The following is a 23,444-nucleotide window of genomic DNA, read 5'->3' as shown; positions in this document are numbered from 1 at the left end:
GTAGTTTACCATTCAAGACAATTGGAAAGCTGGGTGAGATGGTACACGCTGACTCCCACAGAGAGGACTAGACAGACATATACGTGACCAATTCTCATCACCCTCCAGCTGGATGTGGCTGGGGGGGGGGGGGGGAGATGACAATAGGGGCACTCCATCGTGGAAAGAGTTGTGGGTCTAGAAGATGGGACCCTCCTCTACCAGACATGATACCTCTCCAAACAATTTATCACCTTCCTACAGGATAGGTAATGTATGATCAAGTTGACAGTGTAAGGCTAGGTTCACACTATCGTTACATAAGGTCTCAGGAGGAGGAGAACCAGGTTACGTTTGAGAGAAGAAACAAGGATCCTGCAGAAGTCAGAGAGAGCTGTAGTTCATATCCATTGCTGTATTCCTATGATGGGTGACAGCAATGGACATCATAACAGTAATGTGAACACAACCTTATAAATGATATAAAACTACAGTAGAGCACCAGCTTATATGTGCTGTATGCCTCCCCTCACACATGGATTTTAGATTTTTAATCCCTGCCCTCCTATACCTATACTTGTTAGCAGCTTTGTTGTTTTACTAGAATTTTTGTGCTTCAGATTTAAAGTTTATACATAATATGCAGCAGCACTGAAGAAAAGGGAGGGACGGTCTTAAAGGTCGGACACAGATTTCCAAGTGCAGAGAAATAAAAAAAAAAAAAAAAAAAATAAAAAAATATATGTTAAATATTCTGTGGATTATCCCAAAAAAAGAACACAGTATACACCTGTACTTAATGCAGCAAAAAATAAAAACTAGGAGGAACTTTCCAAAGACATCGAGTGTCCTAGCATTCCCTGATAGAACAGGGTCTGAGGGCATTTCCTTGGGCTGGGTTCACACCTGCACTTGCCCATTACACTTTAAGTGTAATCAAATTTTATTGCATTTTGAATTTTAACCCCTTAAGGACACAGCCCAAAAGTATGTTAAGGACCAGGCCTATTTTTTCAAAATTGACATGTCACTTTAAATAGCAATAACTTTGAGACGCTTTAATTTACACAAGTGATTTTGAGATTGTTTTCTCGTAACACATTATACTTCATGTTAGTGGTAAACACTAATCAATATTTTTGTATTTACTTATTAAAAAAAATAGGAAATTTGCTGGAAATTTGGAAAAAATTGCAATTTTCAAAATGTGAAATTCTCTGCTTTTCAGGCAGATAGTTATACCACCCAAATACAGTAATAAATATTATCTACCATATCTCTGCTTTATATCGGCATCATCTTTTGATTGTATTTTAATTTATTTTGGACGTTACAAGGTTTACAAGTGTAACAGCGATTTTCCAGATTTACAAGAAATGTAACTATGTTTGTTTTACACACTATTTTTTTTTTTTTTTTTAAAAAAACCCTTTTTTACATTTGTGCTGTAAGCACACTAGAACCAGTGATCAGAGAGGATCGCTGGTTCTGCTTCTGAGCCCGTGCGATCTCCATCACGTACATGCACGTGGGAATGCGGGAACTAACCACATTCCCTGACGTACAGGTACGTGATTTAGCATTAAGGGGTTAAAATGGATCAGAACTAGAAAAGAACAAAACTTACAGGGAATGGCTGCAGCTTGTGCCACGATTCCTCCAACGGCTGGAACCCTTGCACTGTAACTCTTGAAAACCACAGCCAAAATATGCAGCAATAACTAAACGTTGCATGTTCAACACTCACAGTGCAAGTCACCTTGTGCAGCAGGTTTTTTTTCTGCACTGTGTACTTGGGATTTGCTTAAATCCACTACATGGCTACCGGGTTAGCTAAGAGAGTTCACATGGGGCGTTTTTGTCAGGATTTCGCGGCCGTGTCCACCTCATAATCATGACCAAAAAAAAAAAAAAAAAACGGCTCCCATTGAAATCAATGGGAGCCGGCCAGGTCTTTTTTCCAGGAGTCATTTGTTCCGGCTCCCAGTAAAAAGAAGCGACATGCTCATTCTTCAGGCGGATTCACCTGAAGACACTCCCTTCTCCCGACTAGGTCCATTCATTTGGGCCTAATCCGGATCAGAGTGCCGCAACTGGATGCCGTTGCACTCTACCGGCATCCAGTCACGGCTAGCCGTATTTTGGATTGGAACCTGAGGCGGCCTCCGCGTCAAATTCCAGTCCAAAATACCCACTCTGAACCCGGCCTAACAGTTACATTGACAGCGGATTAGTGGCAGGTGATTTCAGTTCAGCAAACCCACAATGTCCCTGGCCATCAAGGCTTCTCTTCCTCAAAATACATTTATCACATACCAACTGGCCGGGGAATATTATGCCTGAATATAGGGGGCCCATCACTCACTAGAACAGATTTCCCCAAGTCATATTTCTACTCAGTCCAAGGCTGCACTGAGACGTAGTTTGAGTGACATGATGGTCACACGTGCGTCCTGCCACTCTTGTCAATCTCTGCTGTTTCCATCACCCCAATAGAGTACTGAGACTTGTAGATAGGTGATAGGTGTCCTGTGTTCGTTAACTCCCCAAAGAGGACACCCGTTATTGGTTTAAGGGCTCTTTGGTGACAAGCGTGTGACCGAGTGTAGCATCAAATCTAAAGGGAGAACCTATAGCAAGTCAATGCCCTGCAGCATAAATGAAACCCAAATGCTACAAACATGAAGTAGTGCCAAGGCAGGCTGTGTAAAGTGAGGTGCTGTGTGTACACTCTCGCTCCCCTAAGGGTCTTGATAAACCGGTTAGTTTGGTTGTTACCGAGTCGACTCGGCTCACATTTGTTGATTCTTCTTAGAAGATTAATACAACGCAGATGTACACTATGTCTGCGCTGCTTACCTTTCGTCTTTGAGAAATGCTGAGACCACCAAAGTCATTGAAGAGAGTGGAAGCCGGAGAGCCTAAAGGATCTAGAAGAGAATACAAAAATACATTGCAGTATCTGTCAATGAATTAAGTATACAGTCAGCACATCTGGAAGATTGTCCTAAGAGATGGCTACAGTTCACACTCCAGAAGAGTCATTTCTCTGTCACTGGTGTTAGGTGTGAACAAGTCCTATTGTTACATCCCGTGTTCTGCACCTCTCACAAATTTCTGAGAAGGAAGACAGAGAAGGGCGGAGAGTGGGGTGGGCCAGGATGTAGACATCTTGGCTAGAGATGAGAGAGTGGTATTCGATCGAGTAGTCGAATATTGAAGTCTACTTGAATCGAATTTTTGAATATTTCACTACTCGCTCATCTCTACTGTATACTGTTTTTTTTTTTTAATGCCTACTTTGTCCTAGCTCCTGTCCCACCTCCCCTGCAGTTATTGGTGTAAAAAAAAAAAAAAACACCTGGGAAGGTGGGAGCGGAATCAAATTTTTACTGCGTTTACCGCGTGGTATTCGACCGAGTCGATCGAACACTACTTGTTCATCTCTAAACTTTGCCCAACATATTTATTATAACTCAATCAGAAGATTGGCTGGCATAGACTTTCATACTGGCACATACCGTGTTTCTCCGAAATTAAGAGTCCAGGTAAGCTATACAGCAGAACAGTTACAGCAAATCCTTCATCAAGAAAAATAGACACCCTCCCCAAAAAAAGAGCAGACACCTCCAAAATAGACTTTGAGGGAGTCATCTGTACAAGATGGAACTAGTGAGAGTTCTCCACAACAATAAGGGATGACGACCAGTAGTGCAGGGGTCGCCCACACAGATCGGGTAGTCCCGCTGGCATCACTGCATTGTGGCTGCTTCCGGTCAGTAGGGGGAGCCAACTGCTACACTTGGCTGCAGTGGAACGTTGGGGTCAATGACAAAGGACCTGTCCATGACAAGCCTTTGACAGGAGTGATGCAGATTTGTGTGTGAAACCCTATCAGAGCAAAAATCATCAGAAGACCCTCTCTTATTTGCAGAGAAACATGGTAGAATATGCACCAATTTTATTAAGGGTCCGGAGCCGCTCCACTCAGACGTACCTCTCACCAGTCGGGCCTTTGTCAAAACTGGGGAAAATTTAAGACTAGCCCTTCCTATGCCAAAGTTTTCAAGAAATGATTTTGAGCGGTTGTTTGCTAGTGTGAGATCACCTAAGAGGCCAGCAGCAGGTATAAGAAGAAGGCAAAAAAAAAAAAAAAAAGTAATCTCTTGCTAGTTAAAGAGTAACTTGTTTCCATAAATCAATACTACAAACAGAGATAAACCCTGTAATACAGCAGACTCTTCTCTGCCTCCTGCATGGATCACTCATACCACAAATCGGTTCTATACTGGCACCCCATAGAAGTCTATGGAAAGAAGGACACATACAGAGTCACTTGACGGAAGGGGCCACACGGTGGCTCAGTGGTTAGCACTGCAGCCTTGCAGCACTGGAGTCCTGGTGTTCAAATCCCGCCAAGGGCATAAAACCATCTGCAAGGAGTTTGTATGTTCTCCCCGTGTTTGCATGGATTTCCATCCCATATTCCAAAAAAAAAAAAAAAAAAAAAAAGACATACTGATAGGGAAAAATGTACATTGTGAGCCCTATGTGGGGCTCACAATCTACATATAAAAAAAAAAAAAAAAAAAAAAAAAAAAGTCACTTCACGGCTCACTATTATACTATAGGTTGTCCTCCAGCTTTTGAGCTGGAGCTACATAGAGATATGGGAGCAAACTCTCTTCTCTGTGTACAGTGTATGGGAGCCTGATAACTTGCCTTCTCCCGCTAGCTCAGACATTTACACATGAAACTTGCAGAGGTGTAAAAAGCCTACAGTTATCCCTCATGTACACACAGGCGTACTCACATACAGCAGCCATGTATACCTCTGACCACAGGTTTGAACAGTGCACGCAGAGTCTTTTGGACCCCGTAAACTTTCTAGAACTAAATATACATGTAGGGGGTTTCCCCCCCCCCCCATTAGTGGACTTTAACCCGTATCCACAGCCCTGGTGTCCATGCATGCTTTTCACCATCCCATGTGCAGTCCCTATTCATTGATCACGGAGGGTGCCACAAGTTGGCCCGCAGCAACCAGATACTCATTCCCTACACTGCAAATAGGAGGTTATTTTTTACAGTAGCAAAATTCCCTTCAAACATTTTACAATATGTAATACTCATAGAATAGTTATTTTACAAGTCTTAAAAAGAAGTTATAGCAAAAAAAAAAAAAGAAAAGAAAAATCCGCATCCCCCCATAACCAATTCAGCTCTCAAAGTGCTGGGGCTGTGATAGAAACTTCCTATTCAATATCAGCCAAAGAGTCAGTCTCCATCTCCTCCAAAGTCATATCACAGAGTCCTATAAACTGCAGTCTGTCAAGACTGATACAGCAGAGATCTCCGGGTGCAAGTCAGTTTAGCAGGAGGGAGGATATAGCCCAAGTAGATATATCTTCCCCAGAAGATATAGGACAACGTTTCTTATATTGCCTTCTGCTATAATTTTAGGCAGAGTTTATTGAAAGGTCAGTGGCCATTTACCACACACACGCTTTGGTGTTGCGGAGGACATGTGCACTACGTGTTCAATCAGAGAGCACTGCTCTTACCATGGCCTGTATAGGGCTTGGCACTGTCATTCAGAAGGCTTGGTGAACTGCTGCTGTTTGTCATTCGCTGTAAAAGGATAGATATGACGCGTAAAGATGACAGAAATGCAGAAGTATAATACACATATAATAATAGGATCCCTTACCCATCATATAAAAGGTTAGAGTGGCACATAACACTGTACAAGGTGGTTTTAGTATGCAAGTCAACACAGACTAACACAGCCTGGGGGTTATAGGCCGTTGTAACTCCCTGCAAACAGCCCTAAGACTGGAAAACCTCTGACAAGAGAGATCCTATTGCTTTTGGATAGTTTTCATTTAAAGGGATCCTATCATTGAATACCCTTTTTTTCTGACTAACACGTAAGAATAGCCTTAAGAAAGGCTACTCTTCTCCTACCTTTAAAGGCCTTCTCTGCGCCGCCATTCGGTAGAAATCCCAGTTTTCTTCGGTATACAAATGAGTTCTGCCGCAGCACCGGGGGCGGTCGACAGCACTCAAGAAAAATGGCCGATTACTAAATAAACTGTGTAAACGGCCACAAGAAAATGGCCACTTACATAGCTTACTGAGTAGGCGACCATTTTCTTGTGGCCACTAGCATGCGCAGTCAGCTCTGGCTGAGGCCTAGAAGATTGAAATCCAGGACGGAAGAAGACACAGGGAGAGGCCGTTCCAGAAGAAGATGGAGGCGTTGCTGGAGATTTCTCTCGCAGCATTGGGGCCCATCCCCAGTGCTGCAAGAGAATTCATTTAAAATACGGAAGAAAACCAGGATTTCTACCAAACGGCGGTGCGGAGAAGACATCTAAAGGTAGGAGAAGAATAGCCTTTCTTAAGGCTATTCCTATGTGTTAGTCAGAAAAAAGGGAATTCAATGACAGGACCCCTTTAAAAGCCATCTGTAACCAGGAAACTTGATATCAAAACCAGCCACAGTGTATTATATAAAGGGACATCATGCAGAGCACCATCAGACCTTTAGGTATTTAAGAGTATAAGCACTATATGCAAAATGAGGCATGTCAGCGCCTGTTTGAGGGTCTGGCACACCCCCATTGCACTTAACCCTTATATGAATATTTATTACAATGGATTTTACCAAAGAAATTGTGCATATACTGGACTATAAAGGTATGCTGGTGCTCAGCATAGAGTCCCCTACAATGCACTGTGGCTGGTTTGAGCAAGTTTCCTGCTGACTGACTCCCTTTAGGCCCCAGGCACACATTGACTCCTTGCATCATAGTGACACATGATACCCTGCTGCTTCGCCAGCCTGTAATGTATACAGTACAGACAGAGCTGTGAGGAGGCGAGGACTCCTTAGCCCCAGTCCACATCTGCATCCAGGCCCTCTCCGCGTGAAAAATGCGGCAAGCAGCACTTTTCTCTCCACATTTTTCATGTGGAAACAACACAGACCCCATTCTATAGGGTCCGTGGGTTTCCAACGGTAACTACTTTTTTAATGCGGATTAGGTTTACGGTCGGGGGGTACCCAGGCAGACTTCCCGAACGGAAACCCATGCACAGATGTGAAGCAGGCCTTACAGATCACTAGGATACAAGGAATCCCAGTCACCTGACTAGGTTCAGGATGGCTTTTTCTGTCTGGATTCCTCATAGGGTCTTTAGGGCCTACTTAGACTGTCAGTGTAATGATCTGAGCTAGATGCATCACAGACATCTCCTGGAGTCTGACAGGGTGTTATGTGTGCCCCATTTTTACAGACCCGCATACGGTCCTATGCATGAGGCCTTATTGTGTGAATTTGTGTAACTTGGTCAGAACTTACAGTGAAAAGCTATAAGGGAAAGATTTGTACAAATCAATATTTTGACCAGAATATTGCTGTGTGAAAGAAGGCTTAAGATCACTCGCAGCAATTTGACACTAATTTTGAGATGGACTCAAAATCGGCTCCGAACTCCATTTGGAGACTGCCTCCCATTGTTTTCAATGGCAGGAAGATACTGAATCCATTGCAGACTCCACGGGTAGAACAAGCTGATCTCTTATCAGCCACAGAACTAGGCACTTGGCCCCAATGTAAGTGGGTTTGCAGCTCAGCCTTATTTACTTCAATGGAGAAGAGACGCAGTAGAAGACAATGGTGCCATTTCTAGAATATGGCAGCCATGTCCCCCCCCCCCCTTTATTATGTACAGTGAACCCCAGTTACCTGCATCCTAGGGTAGTTTGCCTCTGCGGGGCTTCCAAAGCCGTTCATCCCGATAAAGCTGGTACTGAAGTAAGAATCTGTAAGACTGGAGTCTGGTAAAGCTCCTCCATCTATTCCAGGAACTGCAGAAGAGACAAAAAATGAAAAAATTATTATTATTATTTATTTATATAGCACCATTAATTCCATGGTGCTTTATTCCATGAAGGGCAGAGAGAGAAAACAGAAACCTAACCATTACCCTGAACAACAAGTCATCTTACACATACGGTACTTACAAAAAGCTGTAGTGTCACATCCGCCATAGACACATTATAATGTAAACGCATTTGGTTTTGTGCTAGGATTCCTGTCACACATACAATCAGGTCTAACATCTGAGACTTCCGAGGATGCAGAGTATAAGGGCATGTTCACACGTGTCAGATTTGCATCCGACAAGTATTTACTTGACTATGTGCAGGAGAAATCGAGAGGGTGAAACTGATGTCTGCTGCAGCATGATGGACCGCAGATCAGGAAAGAGGAGCGTCCTGCTCAATGGGTCTAACCTACATAAGGCCAACATGGAGATCGGTAGCACGCCATTTATCATATAGGAATATTTCATAGGGTTCCAGACACATCACATACTAAGTGGGAGATGGAATAATGAGGATTTGGTGCAGATTCCGTTACAGAATCCCGCACGTGTATACAGACCGCTAAGCCCAGCTTTTGCAGCCACGTGTCAGTGCTGTATTCCAATAACGCAAATCATGAAGCCGGTCCTATTTATGGCACAAACCAGTGTAGAAAGTCAGACAGGATCCACCAGGGTGAAGTGCAGGAGGTCCTAAGGCATGTTCACACATTGGAAACAACAGAAATTTGAAGTCTACTTGTACCTCAAAGTCTTCTTTCATCTCTCCAAGGCTCACGTGAATGAGCACGATCAGCACAACGACGGGAGGCCGGTGCAAGACTCAATTTGGCACGAATGTCGAATCTGACTCTAAATCAGCACCAAGTCCCATCGTGTGAACCGGCTCTAAAAGTATGTTCATACAGAGTTTTTTGGTCAGGATTTTTAGGCCGTATCCGCCTCAAAACCCTGACCAAAAGATGGCTCCCATTGAAATCAAAGGGAGACGCTCAGGTCTTTTTTCTGGGAGACATTTCTTCCGGCTCCTGGAAAAAAGCAGCAACATGCTCATTCTTCAAGTGGATTCACCTCGCGATTTGGCCTGAAGACACTCCCTCCTCTGGACTAGGCCCATTCATTGCGCCTAATCCAGAGCAGAGTGTGCAGGTCGATGCCAGTGCAGTGCACTGACTTTCAGTCGCGGCTACCTGGCTTTTGGTCCAGAACCTGAGGCGGCCTCTGCCTCAGGTTCCAGACCAAAGAAAATGTGTCTGAACTTACCCTAAAGGTTCCAAATTCTTGTCAGCAGGACTTGCAGGCCTATTATGGCCAAGTAGCCTGGAACCTTAATCTAATACTTCTAAAAGCATGTTAGGACACAGGACAGATCATAATTCCATAATATGGCCTGAATAAGAGGCACTTTATGGCAGCACATTGAGTACCTATGACCCTACAATGACCAAGTGCACAGACGCTAGATGCACCGAGGTCATTATGGGACATTTGATAAATCTGCGCAAATTAATCCAAAGTAGATTTCAGCAAAACGGAGTTCAATATCTCTCACTCAATGCATGTGGGATATTATATACAAGAATGGACCCTGGTGGAGGCATGGGGGTTTAATATGGTGCAATATCTAAATGAAGAATGAAAGAAGTCACCATTTTATGAAGCAGTTTGTCTAAGAGGGTCTCAGGTATTGAACCCCCAGAGGAACCGACCCCCCTCCAACTTCCTCTTAACTATATAGAAAGCCATAGTGACAGGTCAGACTACACGGCCCAGAGACATACAATCTGAAGAACACGGTCATTGTATCCCTACAACGTCCGCTGTGCTGTTAAGGCAACAAGAACAACAAAAGCAGTCTCCATTGTAGAAAAATCCCAATGTATAAGTATGGGCTATAGAAAAACATTCAGGAATTTTACAATATGAGATAAATCCTCAGGACACACAATCTTCTAATGCACATGGAGGTTAAGATGGTGCAAGGACAAGCGTCATAACACCTTAAGGAGGGCCTTTCACCACCTACACCAACTAAAGCACTCTCCTTCTTTAATAGATCCAATCTACAGATTCTGGCACAGTTGATTTTTTTTTTCCTCTCGCCCCCACCATTCCAGAGCAATAAGTGCCGTTATCTTTGGTACATGATATACTGTCAGGTGGGCGGAGTCAGGCAGGAAAAACACTGGGGTGTTATTTGAGCTCTGACCACGCCTCCTTGTCCGATTGGTAACCAGCTAGACAAAAAAATTGAACCATGCTAGAATCAGTGGAGTGGTGACTATTAGGGCTCGTTCACACGGTGGGAGGATTTTGATGTCAATGGGAGGCGGTTTTTTTTTTTTTTTTTTGGGGGGGGGGGTGTTTCAGCGCTGAAATTCCACACCAATTTCCTCACCATTTTCCTCCGTGTCAATAAATCCTTAAAATACAAAAAGAGCTGGATTTTTTTTTATTTTTTCGTTGTGCGTTATTGGTACCATTATGGGTATAGAATAAATTTATTCACTGTGTGCGAGGAGGGGGGAAAAAAAAAAAAAAAAAAAAAAAAAAAAAAGTCCAAAAAAACCCCCCAAAAAACGCAGGATGCAGTGATTCTTTTTTTCCCCCCCCATTACCACATTGACTCTCCAGATAAATCCCCCATACTGTCATAGTCCTGGTATTGTTGTACTGAGCAATAACAATGTCATTTTTACATTGACAAGGCCGCTGTTTTGGTCAGTTCCTTGCATTTTAGATTTTTAAATAACTTTTCTACATTTTAAGCTTCCTAGCGACTAAACTCCTATGAATGTAAATAGATGACGGACTATGTATCTTAATATACCATATTACCAATCGCTGAATAGAATTAGAAGTCGTTATATTTAGGAACCGGGTGACTTTTTCTACTGTGGCCAAAATTGGTCCCGGAGCCCTAAAAGTTAAGAAATTTTTATTTTTTAAATGTAGAGAACAGTCACCCAGGCATGCAGCGTACAGGAACACCTCACCAGGCAGAGGAGCAGGTGAAGGATCCATTTTGGCAAACACCGGAGGTAGAATACCATATATAACAGGGGCAGGGAACCTTCGGCTCTCCAGCTGCTGTGAAACTACAACTCCCAGCATGCTCCAGTCACTTCCATGAACAGCAGAGCAAGTAAGCATGCTGGGAGTTGTAGTTTCGCAACAGCTGGAAAGCTGAAGGTTCCCTACCCCTGATATATACCACTGACACCCATTTAGCTTTTGCCACTACCAAGGGACTTCTGACCAATGTTTAGGTTTCTCAAGAGTAGAAGCATGTAGGACAAGCTGGATTTCAACCTATCTGCACATTCACAGATGTCGGCCTGCTGCTTATCTCCTACTCCTCTCCAGCCTGGGGGAAGGGGGCAGGACTGCTGACAGATATAGGCGACAAACACTTTGTGTATACCAGTAGGACATGGACATTCCTTAGAGATCCCAGAGAAACCAGATAGAGTGTGACTAGAAGGTGTGGGCTTACAGGGAGAACGATCGGCCAACCATAACCTGCAAAATTACAGATCTAAGTCTGCAGGTAAAAACTGGACCAGCTCCTGTCCCATATAGGCCACCGTACCTGCAGATGGTCTGGATTCACCATTGTAACCATCAGGCCCCCAACAAGCTCAGTGTAAAAGTCAGGGGTATGCCCTCACCACTGCATAAGGCTGGCTTTAGGGTAAATTCACACAGGGTTTTTTTGGATTGGAACCGGAGATGGAGGCCGCCTCAGGTTCCGATCCAAAAACCAGGTAGCCGCGACAAAGCCGGTGCACTGCACCAACATCCAGCCACGCACTCTGCACCGGATTAGGTCCAATGAATGAGACTAGTCCAGAGGAGGGAGGGTCTTCAGGCCGAATTGTGAGGCGAATCCCCCTGAGAGAATGAGCATCTCACTTTTTTTCCGGGAGCTGGAAGAAACGGCTCCCAGGAAAAACACCTGCGCGGCTACCATTGATTTCAACAGGAGCAGTCTTTTTGGTCAGGATTTTGAGACAGATACGGCCTCACACCCTGACCAAAAAAAAACAGTGTGAACTTACCCTTAGCCACTCAGGTTTTTACATGCAGTTTTTGAAGCCAAAACTAGGGGTGGGTCATAATGGGAGAGAAAGTTTAAGGCACAGGCGCTACTTCTCTCTATTCAGTCCACCCTAGACTCTGGCTTCAAATACTGCATGCAAAACCTGAACATGTAAATGCACCCCAAGGTTAGTTTACCTCAGGCATTTAGGATCTTGCAAACAAGCCCTGTATCTTCTGAATATCCCACATTCACATGTGACACTCGGCCCGTGTGTGAGCTGAATGTACCTGCCTGAGCAGAGACTTCTACTAGAATAGTCACGTATGAGGCTAGGAGTCCCCGGCGCTCAGCAATATACTGTCCTGTACTAGAATCACTACGAGACAATGTGTGGCTGAGCGGCGGGGACCAGCTGAGTTTGCAGGACTTTTTTTCATGTGAAACGTCAAACGGACTCTGACGTAGATGTGAACGTAGCCCAAGTGTACACTGACCACGTATATTCTCTTTTCTATAGTGTTGATGGGATTTGTTGGCGTCACGTTCCGTTCACCGCTGCTGTAAATCGCAACAGGGTATCCAACAGCAAGCACTGCTGAATCTTTTCGTGCCACCCTGAGTCAAAGTGTGACTGAGAGTTGCAGGGAGACCATGTGATTTTTGGTCGCCATTAGTTTTCCATTGTGTGGAAATGAATGAGCAGCAAATTTTCGCAAATTGCACAACACAACTGTACCAGGTTTCCATTCTTCTGGTCCGACAGAGAAAAAAGGTCACAAACAAGAGCCGAGGGACGTCTTCCGCTATAACTATGACCTTCGACAGAAAGAGTTGGGTTTGCAGAACTTTTGTGCTGTGATATCTGACGCATCTGTGCAAGACGGACACCCAGCAGGCAGGAGAACCCAGTGTAACCTGCTCGGAGTTACAGCAGCAGTAAGGCCTGGTTCACATCTACGTTTGGTATTCTGTTCAAGGAGTCCACTTGGGGATCCCTGAACGGAATACCAAACGCATTACAAAGCGGTGAGCAATCAAAGTCTAATACACAACCCCATAGACTATAATGGGGTCCGTGTGTGTTCCACACGAGTCATGTGGAGAGAAAAATACTTCAAGCAGCACTTTTGTCTCCGCATAATTCATGTGGAGACCGCGCAGAAAACTCACGGACCCCATTATAGTCTACGGGGTCGTGTACTTTCATTGCTCACCACTTTTTAATGCGTTCGGTATTCCGTTTGGGGGGGACCCCAAGCAGACTCCCCGTACAGAATACCGAATGCAGAGGTGAACCAGGACTAAAGTGGACACGTTTTCAACAAATCCGATCCCTATGCTGTGAAAAAACCTGCAATGCAAAGAGTTTTGTGCTGCAGGTCTGAAACCCTCAGAACGTCCATTACTGCAGATTCTGCAACAGTTTTCATCCTTTGCAATGCGAAGTCTGAACACTGCTCTAGCCGCAGAAGTTAAACCTATGGCAACGTGAAGAAAGCCTCAAAGGGTTTGTCCAATAACTCTTATCCCTCCATGAGAAGGGTCTGAACGCTGGGGGTCATGGCTGAGTGACCATGGCTCTAGTCACGGCCGAGCATGCACATAGATACTCCCCGAATCTCCAGATCACAGGGTCCCAGCTGTCAGACACTGACCCCTGATACTAAGCGATGTAAGTGGCCCCCCGCAGTGACCGTCACCCAGCTTTCCCACATCCCTGAAAGGTAAATGATCTGAGAGCGGAGGGACACAGTCACAGTGACAACTCCTGAGGGGGCGTGATGGCGGCCATGCTGGCTGTCACTGACACAGGTGCTGCTATTAGGAGACCTCCATAGTGAGGCACTACAGCTCCCAGCATGCCTCTTCCTGAGTGTTACGTAAGCAGGCAGGCCTCAGGCAGCACTAGGCCTCACGGTACTCACTGGTCAGCCTCTGTCCGTCCAGTCCGCCCAGCTCCACCTTCTTCCCGACCGGAGTGACAGCAGGCCCGGGCAGCACGGGCTGCGGATACCCCGCCAGGCTATTGCCATGGATGCCCAGCGGCTCTTCGTGCAGGAACTGGCACTCGTCCCCGTAGAAGCACGTCTTATCCTTGGCGTAGTATCGGCAGAACTTCAGCTTCACCCCGGGCCCCCCCATAGGAGTCAGCTGGGGCGCCCCGGGAGCCGCCACCACCGCCGCGGGGGTCGGGGGCAGTCCACTGTTCATGACCGCGGTACAGCTGTTCGTCTCGCGGCGTTGGGCGCCACCATGGAGGGAAATACCGGGGGGAGGTTCCCGCAGCGCGAAAACGGGCGGGTAGTGCTGGGGTCGCCGGTGACCGGAGGAGCAGGAGTCTGTGGCGGATACCGAGACCTCCCCGCCCCCTCCGCTCTTGTTTTTCTCTCCGCTGTTTTCCTATTTTCCTCTTCCTGAGCTGTCTGCTTTCTAGGCATGCGCGGCGCGGTGCACGCTGGGAGCTGCGGCCTCCTGCCTACTAGAGGCGCTGCACGGCCGTGCGCCATTTATGTGCTGCAGCGGGGCCGTGTGTGCTGTGCCCGGGCTCTGTGTACTGTGCCCGGGCTCTGTGTACTGTGCCCGGGCTCTGTGTACTGTGCCCGGGCTCTGTGCTGGAGCTGAGCACTGTTTACACGGAGCTGTTAAACTGCAGCTTTTTGAATGGGCTACGGTTTTTATTTATGAATCATTGGTGACGTCCGTGTCATTTAAAGGGATTGTCCAGAATCCAGAACTATACATAAGAATCAGTGGGGAATAACAGGTGGTCAATACATGGATCAGCTGTACAGGGCCGCTTTCTGTGTCCATACTACAATATGGGGCAGGCCACATAGCGCCACCCCTGGTGTGGTGGCGTGCCTCTGGTAGTGCAGCTCAACTCCCAATGACTTCAACAAGAGCTGAGCTGCCATATCAGTGTCCAGAGCCAACTGCCCCGTGTTCTGTATAGTATGGGTGATGGACGCAGCCGCATATAGCTATACGGAGCGGAGCCCACGATGAGATATATATGGTCTATCCTAAGGATTGGCCATACGTTTCCCTTGAACACGACCAAGTTTCATCCGTGTAAATTGGCGCGTATTTGAGCCTAGCCATGTGCATAGGAGTCACTGTGTCATAGTCAGTAATGCAGTGAATACTCCAACGGTCCGATACAGTAATGAACTGTTCTCCATGGATGGAACTCCTATGAGGGCGGTAAGACTAACCCACAGGTTCTTATGGGATAGGGGTTTAGTGTCCCAAATCACCCTGTTACAAGGCAACCCATGGCTACATTAAAAATAAAACAGCTTTATATTTCCCTATCAGCTTTACTCCCCAGGCCAGCGCAGTTCTTCAGTGACGTCAGAGGAGTACATCTCGTCTTCAGAGATGTACCTTGGGCTGGGGTGTACATCCCTGGACTCAATGAAGATCTGCGCAGGGGCCGGGAGCACCAGAAGTTAGTCCAATGAGACTCATCTGTAGGTAAATATAGAGCATCTTTATTGTGGCCACAGACTACATTATAATGGGGTGTCTTGAGACACTGAATCACCCACAGCTCCTTATGTATTTATTCTTCTGGTCTGTAATAGAAACACAAGAACATATTATACAATGAAACAGATTCCGAGTGATCCCATTGACTATAATAGGTTCCATCAGGTGTCACTTTTTATCCGCAGTCACGTTCTATAGCAGTAATATCACTGCAAATAAATCACCGCTGCTCAACATGTGAGGCCAGTGATTCTCTGCGGTGGTCACCTAAGTCCAGGAGCAGACAAGAACAGTTTTGGGTCCCTTATTTTCCAGTATTTCAGCTTAGAGCCACCACCTCTCTAATAATCCAACAGTAATCATTAGCCATGGAGTTCATTAGCTTAGGGCAATACCGCCCCCTGACCTACTAGGCCCCTGTGCATTCACTTTTGGTGACTTGGGGGTTAAATGTATTATTATTTTGCAACTATTCTACACAGCATGACATAAATATGAGAGTGTGTGACCTGTGCAATGGATGTCACACTAACCTCTTCCTGTTCAGGCAAATTTTCACTTTTTCGTACACTTCCTGGACACTGAAGCACAATGCCATAAGAATCTTACAGATGTTAAAGGGGTTGTCTAGGAATTGGACAAAGTATGGATGGGCCCAGGGGCAAATGTAACTTAAAAAAAAAATATTACGTCACTCACATACGTCACTAATCCTGCTTCAGCTACCACTGAGGCCACTTAGGTGGGGTGCAGGGACCGCTTGTGGCAGCAGACAATAGAGTGCTGGGAAAGCTGAGTATTTTTTCTTATGTTATAATTGCCTTAGGCCCCTCTATAGTTCCTGGACAACCCCTTTATCTATTCTATAAAGATGACAGATTCTCTATAACTCCATAAACGTCACTCCTTTTAGTTGGTATGGATGCTGGCACACTCAGCCAAACAGCTGATGCCAAGAAAATCTTTGCCTAGCCATATGTTCCCTTTACCTGAAATACAGTATGGTGCTTGGTTCACACTAGCGTTCGGCTCTCCGTCGTTCAGGTCTGTACAGGGACACGAAAGACGTAGAGCCTATCTGCTTATAAAACGGATACCCGTAGACCTCATGGACTATAGTGGAGTGTACTGGGTGACCATTGTGTTTCCGCTGGTTTTATATTGAAAGCTGGTGGAGAGAAAAGTCTTCCTTGTAGGACTTTTCCCTGCACTGGTGGAATCTCATCGTAGTCTCCAAGCAAATGTGAACCTTCAGATAAATGGTTATACATATAATACATGGATGCTCAAGACTGCTAGAGCAAGAGCTGCTCTTCTAGAGGTAGAATTCCAAGTGGGGCACCGTGTCTGGTATCCATGATATTTTTATGTTTGTTTTTTTTATCATTGCCACATTACATGTGGAACTGGTATAGATTTCCATTATAACTAATAGAAAACTGGTGTGAATTATAATAAACTAGCAGGAGGACCCGGCTTCGCATGGATTTATTACATTTTTTGTTTGTGTAGTGGCCCTATAAGAATTGTCCAATTTTGCACTGGTGTATTTTGTATGTTGTTAGTGTGTGTCCATAAGCGTCACGTGATCATGTGTATCTCATTTTGGATATCAGTAAAAAACCTGTGATCAGTTGTTATGGATACCTGGAGTAAAGCTGTGTGTATGTGACCTTGTGTAACAGTGTCATCCACAGTGCCCTGCTTCTTTAAAGCTGACATACAGCAGTGAAGAAAAATGGCTGGTTAAACTCTAATGTGTGGTACTCTGTGCAGAGCCATCTGTCTAATCCTCCAGTGTATAGTACTGTGTGCAGAGGCACGTATCTAATCCTCCCTGTGTGGTATTGTGTGAAGAGGCGCGTATCTAATCCTCTTGTGTGTGGAACTGTGTGCAGATGTGCGTATCTAATCTTCTCCTATGTAGTACTGTATGTAAACGCACCTATCTAATCCTCCGGCGTGTGGTACTGTTTGAAGATACGCATATCTAATCTTCCAGTGTGTGGTACTGTGTGCAGAGGCATTTATCTAATCCTCCTCCGTGTGGTATTGTGTGCAGTGGCGTGTATCTAATCCTCCGGTGTGTGGAATTTTGTGCAGATGCGCATACCCAATTCTCTGCCATGTGGTGCTGCGTACAGATGCATGTATCCAATCCCCCGGCGTGTGGTACTGTGTGCAGACTTGCGTATCTAATACTACGGCATGTGGTACTGTGTGCAGATGTGTGTTTCTAATCCTCTGGCATGTGGAACTGTGTACAGATGTGCGTATCCAATCCTGTGGTGTGTGGTACTGTGTGCAGATGCGTGTATCTAATCCTCCATGTAGTATTGTGTGTAGATGCGCGTATCTAATCCTCTGGCGGTGGTACTATGTAAAGACATGCATATCTAATCCTCCGGTGTGTTGAACTCTATGCAGATGTGCGTATCTAATCCTTCCCTGTGTGTTATTGTGTGAAGAGGCGCGTATCTAATCCTCTCCCATGTGGTACTTTGTGCAGACACACGTATCTAATCCTTCAGCGTGTGGAACTGTGTGCAGACGCGCATATCGAATCCTCGGTCGTGTGGTACTGTGTGCAGACGCACGTATCTAATCCTCCACTGTGTGGTATTGAGTGAAGAGGCGCGTATCTAATCCTAAGGCGTGTGAAACTGTGTGCATACGCGTGTACAACTGTGTGCAGGCGCGTGTATCTAATCCTTTTGCATGTGGAGATGTGTGCAGACGTGCGTATCTAATCCTACGGCATGTGGTACTGTGTGAAGACATGCGTATCTAATCCTCCAGCATGTTTAACTGTGTGCAGATGTGCGTATCTAATCCTCCCCCGTGTGGTACTTTGTACAGATGCGCAAGGTTAAATCTCTGAGACAACGTTTTGTATCCTTCCCCTGAACAACTGTGTTGAACAATCTTTGTTTTCAGATCATTTGAGAGCGGGCTGTCCATGTTCGGCGACCATCTAACTTAACTGAACCTGAATTGTTTTGTAAAGAGGAATGGTTCAATATACCTTCATCCAGGATCCAGGAACTGATTAAAAACTACAGGAAGCGACTAGAGGCAAAAGGAGGATGTACTAAATATTAATGTCACTTTTCTGTTGAGGTGCCCATACTTTTGCACCGGTCAAATTTCGGTTTAATGCATATTGCACATTTTCTGTTAGTACAATAAACCTCATTTCAATCCTGAAATATTACTGTGTCCATCAGTTATTAGATATATCAAACTGAAATGGCAAACACCAAAATATTTAGAACTAAAAATGATTAAGATTAATAGGGGGGCCCAAACTTTTTCATAGGACTGTATGTGTCAAATTTCATTCAAATCCGTTCAGCGGTTTTTGTGTGATTGAGGAACAAACATACAAACTTTCACATAAATAAATAAATATATATTAAATTAAATATATATTATTATATTAGTTTAGTAGGATAGGACTAGTAGCATACTTGTATAGGGCAGATAGCCACTCTCGGCCTGGTTAGTGTCATCCACTTCTGTAGTGCTTTACACAGCACAGTACTATGGTAACGCTCTGTTCACCAGTGCACAATACATAGCCTGGTCCATACTGTAATACATATCAGTGGCATTCAATGGACCCAACTGTGCAATGCTATAGTATGCAGAGTGATGAATCTCTGAACTCTGATGTAGATGTGAACACATTGGGGCTTCTAAACTAAAACTGTTTAAAGAGGACCTTTCATGGTCTGGTGCACAGGCAGTTCTATATACTGCTGGAAAGCCGACAATGCACTGAATTCAGCGCACTATCGGCTTTCCCAATCTGTGCCCCGGGTAAAGCGCTATAGGGGGGCGTTCCTCCCAGCTCACACTGTACAGCACGATAGGCGCTGCTGTGGAGAAGGACGTTCCTGACTGACTGTCAGGAATGCCCTTCTGACTGTAAAGAGCTACGGTACCGGGACCGATAGCGCTTTACCCAGGGCACAGAACGGGAAAGCTGTTAGTGCGCTGAATTCAGCACACTGTCGGCTTTCCAGCAGTATATAGAATTGCCTGTGCCTCTTTAACAGTCTAGACCAGTGGTTCTTAACAAGGGTTCGATCGAACCCTAGGCCATATGCACGGTTCATTTTGTGTACCAGTAAAAAAACATATACCTATGTCTTGAAACAACTTGGGCCTGGTTCACATCTGCGTTCGGCCATTCCATTCCCCTCTCCGCATGACAAATATGGAGAGAAAAGTCCTGCAAGCAGTGCTTTTCTCTCTGCATTTTTCGTGCAGAATCCAAACGTACCCCATTATAGTCTATTCCTTAGGTAACTTCTTTTTTATGCGGATTAGGTTTCCATTCTGGGGGGTCCCCAAGCGGATTCCCAAACAGAAACCCATGCACCGATGTGAACCAGGCCTAATGCTGATTACAAATCTGGTGCACTTTTACATTGTCTAATCTAACTTTATACCACTTATTCGTTGGCTTAGTTTCAGATGAAATTTTGGTGCAATGATTGAAAGTTAGGCTCAATTTTTGGCTCACAGTTTAGCATGCTAAGTCACACCATTAGAGATGAGCAAGTAGTATTCAATCGAATACCTCGCTCCGAAAGGAATGTGTGTAAGCGGCCGAACCCAAGGGGTTAAGTGCAGTGAATATTTGATGCACTTAACCCCTTGGTGTTTGGCCGCTTACACGCATTCCTATGGAAGCGAGGTATTCGATCAAATAGTACTCGCTCATCTCTACCCACCACCTTTTGGTGTTGTATGAGGTGCAAAACCATTAGAAGTTATTTGAAACACAGAAAAAGAGTTGTAAAGCATGTACCGTTACTTTTTGGAAAAATTATGCCATCATTCAGGTCATTTATTAGTTTATCTCTCACTGTATCAGTGGCAGTGTAGTACTTCAGTACTTACTCTAGGTTCACACTAGCGTTCAGCTTTCTCTTTTTCGGGTCCGCTTGGGGACCGAGAAACGGAACGCCAACCCGCTTTGAAAGACTTAATAGACTATAATGGGGTCCGCCAGGTTTCCGCCTGGAAAAATGTGGAGAGAAAAGTCCTGCTTGCACCATGACTAACACAGAATCCCTGCACGTATAGCGAGCGCTAGTGTGAACCTTGCCTTACAAATGAATTGTTGCAGATAAATAGTATTCTGTTTTTTGTTTTTTTTTCAAATGCTGCCAAAACATTATCGGTTAAAGGATTTTTCCAGATTCCAGATGTTGATGCCCTATCATTAGGATTGGTGGGAGCCCAGTACCTGGTACCACCATAAACAGCTGCTACCCGGAGCTGCCAGCACCATGACTAACACATAGAAAGGAGCCAGAAGCACAGCCCTGTTCTCGGGGTTACTGCAGATCGGCTCAGCCTCAAGAAATATTTGTGTACAGTGCCAAATAATTAGCCATAATTAACTGGTGTAGTTAATGGGAGTATAGATAACATCTCTGCGGTCTCTGGCAGAAGTAAATTAATCTCTGAAACCCAGGTGATCTAGGCTTGTTAATGACAGTATGCCTATAGGCTTACAGCAAAGAAAGGGTCAATGTCGTCAGCATCCCTGATGGTTTCAGGCAGAGAGGGTTAATGTTGCATACCTGGTTTCTAATGGGTTACTTCCCATTTGTCCCTGTACCAGAATGGTCAAACATCCCTCTTCTCACTCAGACTGCTCTCCATGTTTCCGCACTTACACAAAGGCATTCCAGGCACCATCTCTTAGACTGCTCCATACCCCCATCTTTTCACAGACTGCTTCCCCGGCCCCTATTTGTTATGTAGCTGTCTAACCATGCTGACATCAATCTTACAGGTTACTTCCTTTGCCCCCTCTCTCATACATCACACTTTAAGGCCTCGGCTTCCACAGATTGCTCCCTGTGTTAGGGCCCCTTCACACCGAGTTTACGCTCCGTGTATTCTGTACATTTTACACGTGTAAAATGTAGTTAGCCGTGACTGTGGTATTGTAGACTGGTGCTTGAAGATTTGAAGCCCATACCCACCTTAAAACCATCCTGTTAACTCCACCTGCGACCCCATTATTCTATCGAGATAACCCGATAGCTCCACCCCCTCCCCACCATCAACCTCCCCCGCTGCGTGACCCTGTCTAACCCACACAAAACACTGAGACTGTATACTTTGGATAATTTTGGCCACAGCAACCAGTTTATTTACAAAACATACATAGAATAAAACTGTAATAACCAGAACCAAGTATAAAAACAGTAAAACCTGTATTAACACGAAGAACCCGAGCGGAGGCCCAACAAGTAGCTAACAAGTAAACTGGCCTGGCGCCCCAACTATAAGGCTGTATTCACACAGAGTAACGCCGGGCATTTTTTGTGTGTTTTTTGCACATAGCGCCGCGTAACGCCGCATATACACCACGTTAACGCCGGTCAACGCCACCGCAAAATAGCGCCGCGTTAACGCGGCGCTATGTGCAAAAAGCACACAAAAAACGCCTGGCGTTACTCTGTGTGAATACAGCCTAAGTATGACCAGATAGTATAGTTTTTGCCACCAGCCGTTACCCCCAGCTCGGCGACACCGAACCTGGCCAACCAATTAAGGTGGGTTCTCACATTTGAGATACCCGCCATGCGCCAAACCACCCACCACCATGACTAATACCAGTTTGTGCTGAGAGGGGGTAGCCACCACACAGACTCCCCCCCCCCCAAATATTTCCACCTCCAAGGACCACCGCCCGCCACCAGCCACCGTGACTCCAGAACAGCATCCAAACGAAGAAGAGCGGCACCTGAAAAAGAAAACAGACACCACCACAGGAAAATACAGAACCACGACAACCAACGAAAACAAAACCATCCCAAATAATAGGGAGGGAGGGACCTTCTTCTTCGGCGTCTGCCCGCAGAATGGCGCTTCTCCGGCTAACCGCCGGAAGTGACGAGCAAGCCCCCTCCCCCCGCTCTCGGCATTCCGCGTGGGGAGAGCAGGGCAGTGCCATCTTGGAAAAGGTAAGTGAAGCGCGGCTTCCTCTTTCCTAGGCACAGCTACAAAGGCCAGTCATGCCAGCCTCCGCTAGCGGTGCCTGCGGCCCTCGCTCCGGCTGCTACTTTGAGTTCAATGGCATGTTCGTATAACGCGCATTATATGAAAAAGCCATTGAACTCAATGGCTAACTACATTTTACACGTGTATTTTTACACATGTAAAATGTACAGCATACACAGCGCATAGACAGAATACACAAGCGTAAACTCCGTGTGAAGGGGCTCTTACACAGACTTCTCCACATGGCCCCAGCTTCTGATTCCCCTTTCTCTCACAGACTGCTCAAACTGCATCCCACATACCAGACTGCTATCCTTCGTCCTGTGTCACACAGACTGCTCTCAAGCCCCTTCTCGTAGACTGCTCTCCATTGTCTCCCTTCCGACACAAACTGCTCCTTATGTCCCATCATCGCAGACATGTGACATGCTCTCTACACAGACTGCTCTACTCCTTTAAACACAGCCTGCTAGTCTATCCCCTGCAGAAAGCTCAACATTCACAATTCAGCTTCTTGCTTTATACTTACACTGATCATAGAGGTGAATGCAGGGAAGTGACAGAGAGGACTGTGCAGCAGCTGAAGGGCTGCACAGTTCTCTTTGTGATTGGGCAAAATCACTAACATTCAGGATTGTGGCGTAAGAGCCAAACCATGATCTGAGCTTGTAAGGGTTTCACATGTCTATATTATGACTATATTCTAAAGTCTATCGGGTTATAGACTGTCCAATCTTATTAATGTGACCACCGCCTACTTTTGACGTCAATGTTAAATAACCAATCACAGAAGGCAGGTGTCATCAGCCATCTGAGTGCACTCATCATTGTGGAAGGAAGGATGGATCAACACAAGTATGCATCTATCCTTGCGGACCATGTTCACCCCTACATGCGAATTGTTTTTCAGGATGATGGCACCTACCAGCAGAACAATGCGACGTGTCATAAAGCTTGCAGTGTATGTGTGTGGTTCGAGGAGCAGCAGGATGAGTTTACC

General features: G+C 45.4%; 1 protein-coding gene across 1 annotated transcript in view; it reads right to left on the bottom strand.

Moving 5' to 3' along the window:
• Positions 1-14,341, bottom strand: part of PAN3 (poly(A) specific ribonuclease subunit PAN3) — a 36,105-nt gene extending 21,764 nt beyond the window's left edge. Inside the window, exons 1-4 of the mRNA XM_075265951.1 lie at positions 13,846-14,341; positions 7,734-7,855; positions 5,544-5,610; positions 2,839-2,909 (exon numbers count right to left, since the gene is read on the bottom strand). Coding sequence (XP_075122052.1) covers positions 2,839-2,909; positions 5,544-5,610; positions 7,734-7,855; positions 13,846-14,131 — 546 coding nt within the window. The 5' untranslated portion in view covers positions 14,132-14,341. The remainder of the gene's footprint in view (positions 1-2,838; positions 2,910-5,543; positions 5,611-7,733; positions 7,856-13,845) is intronic.
• Positions 14,342-23,444: the final 9,103 nt, after the last annotated feature.

The sequence above is a fragment of the Leptodactylus fuscus genome, chromosome 2 (assembly GCF_031893055.1).
Source record: "Leptodactylus fuscus isolate aLepFus1 chromosome 2, aLepFus1.hap2, whole genome shotgun sequence".
NCBI classification, from domain to species: Eukaryota; Metazoa; Chordata; class Amphibia; order Anura; family Leptodactylidae; genus Leptodactylus; species Leptodactylus fuscus.
This window is presented reverse-complemented; position numbering and strand designations above follow the sequence as displayed.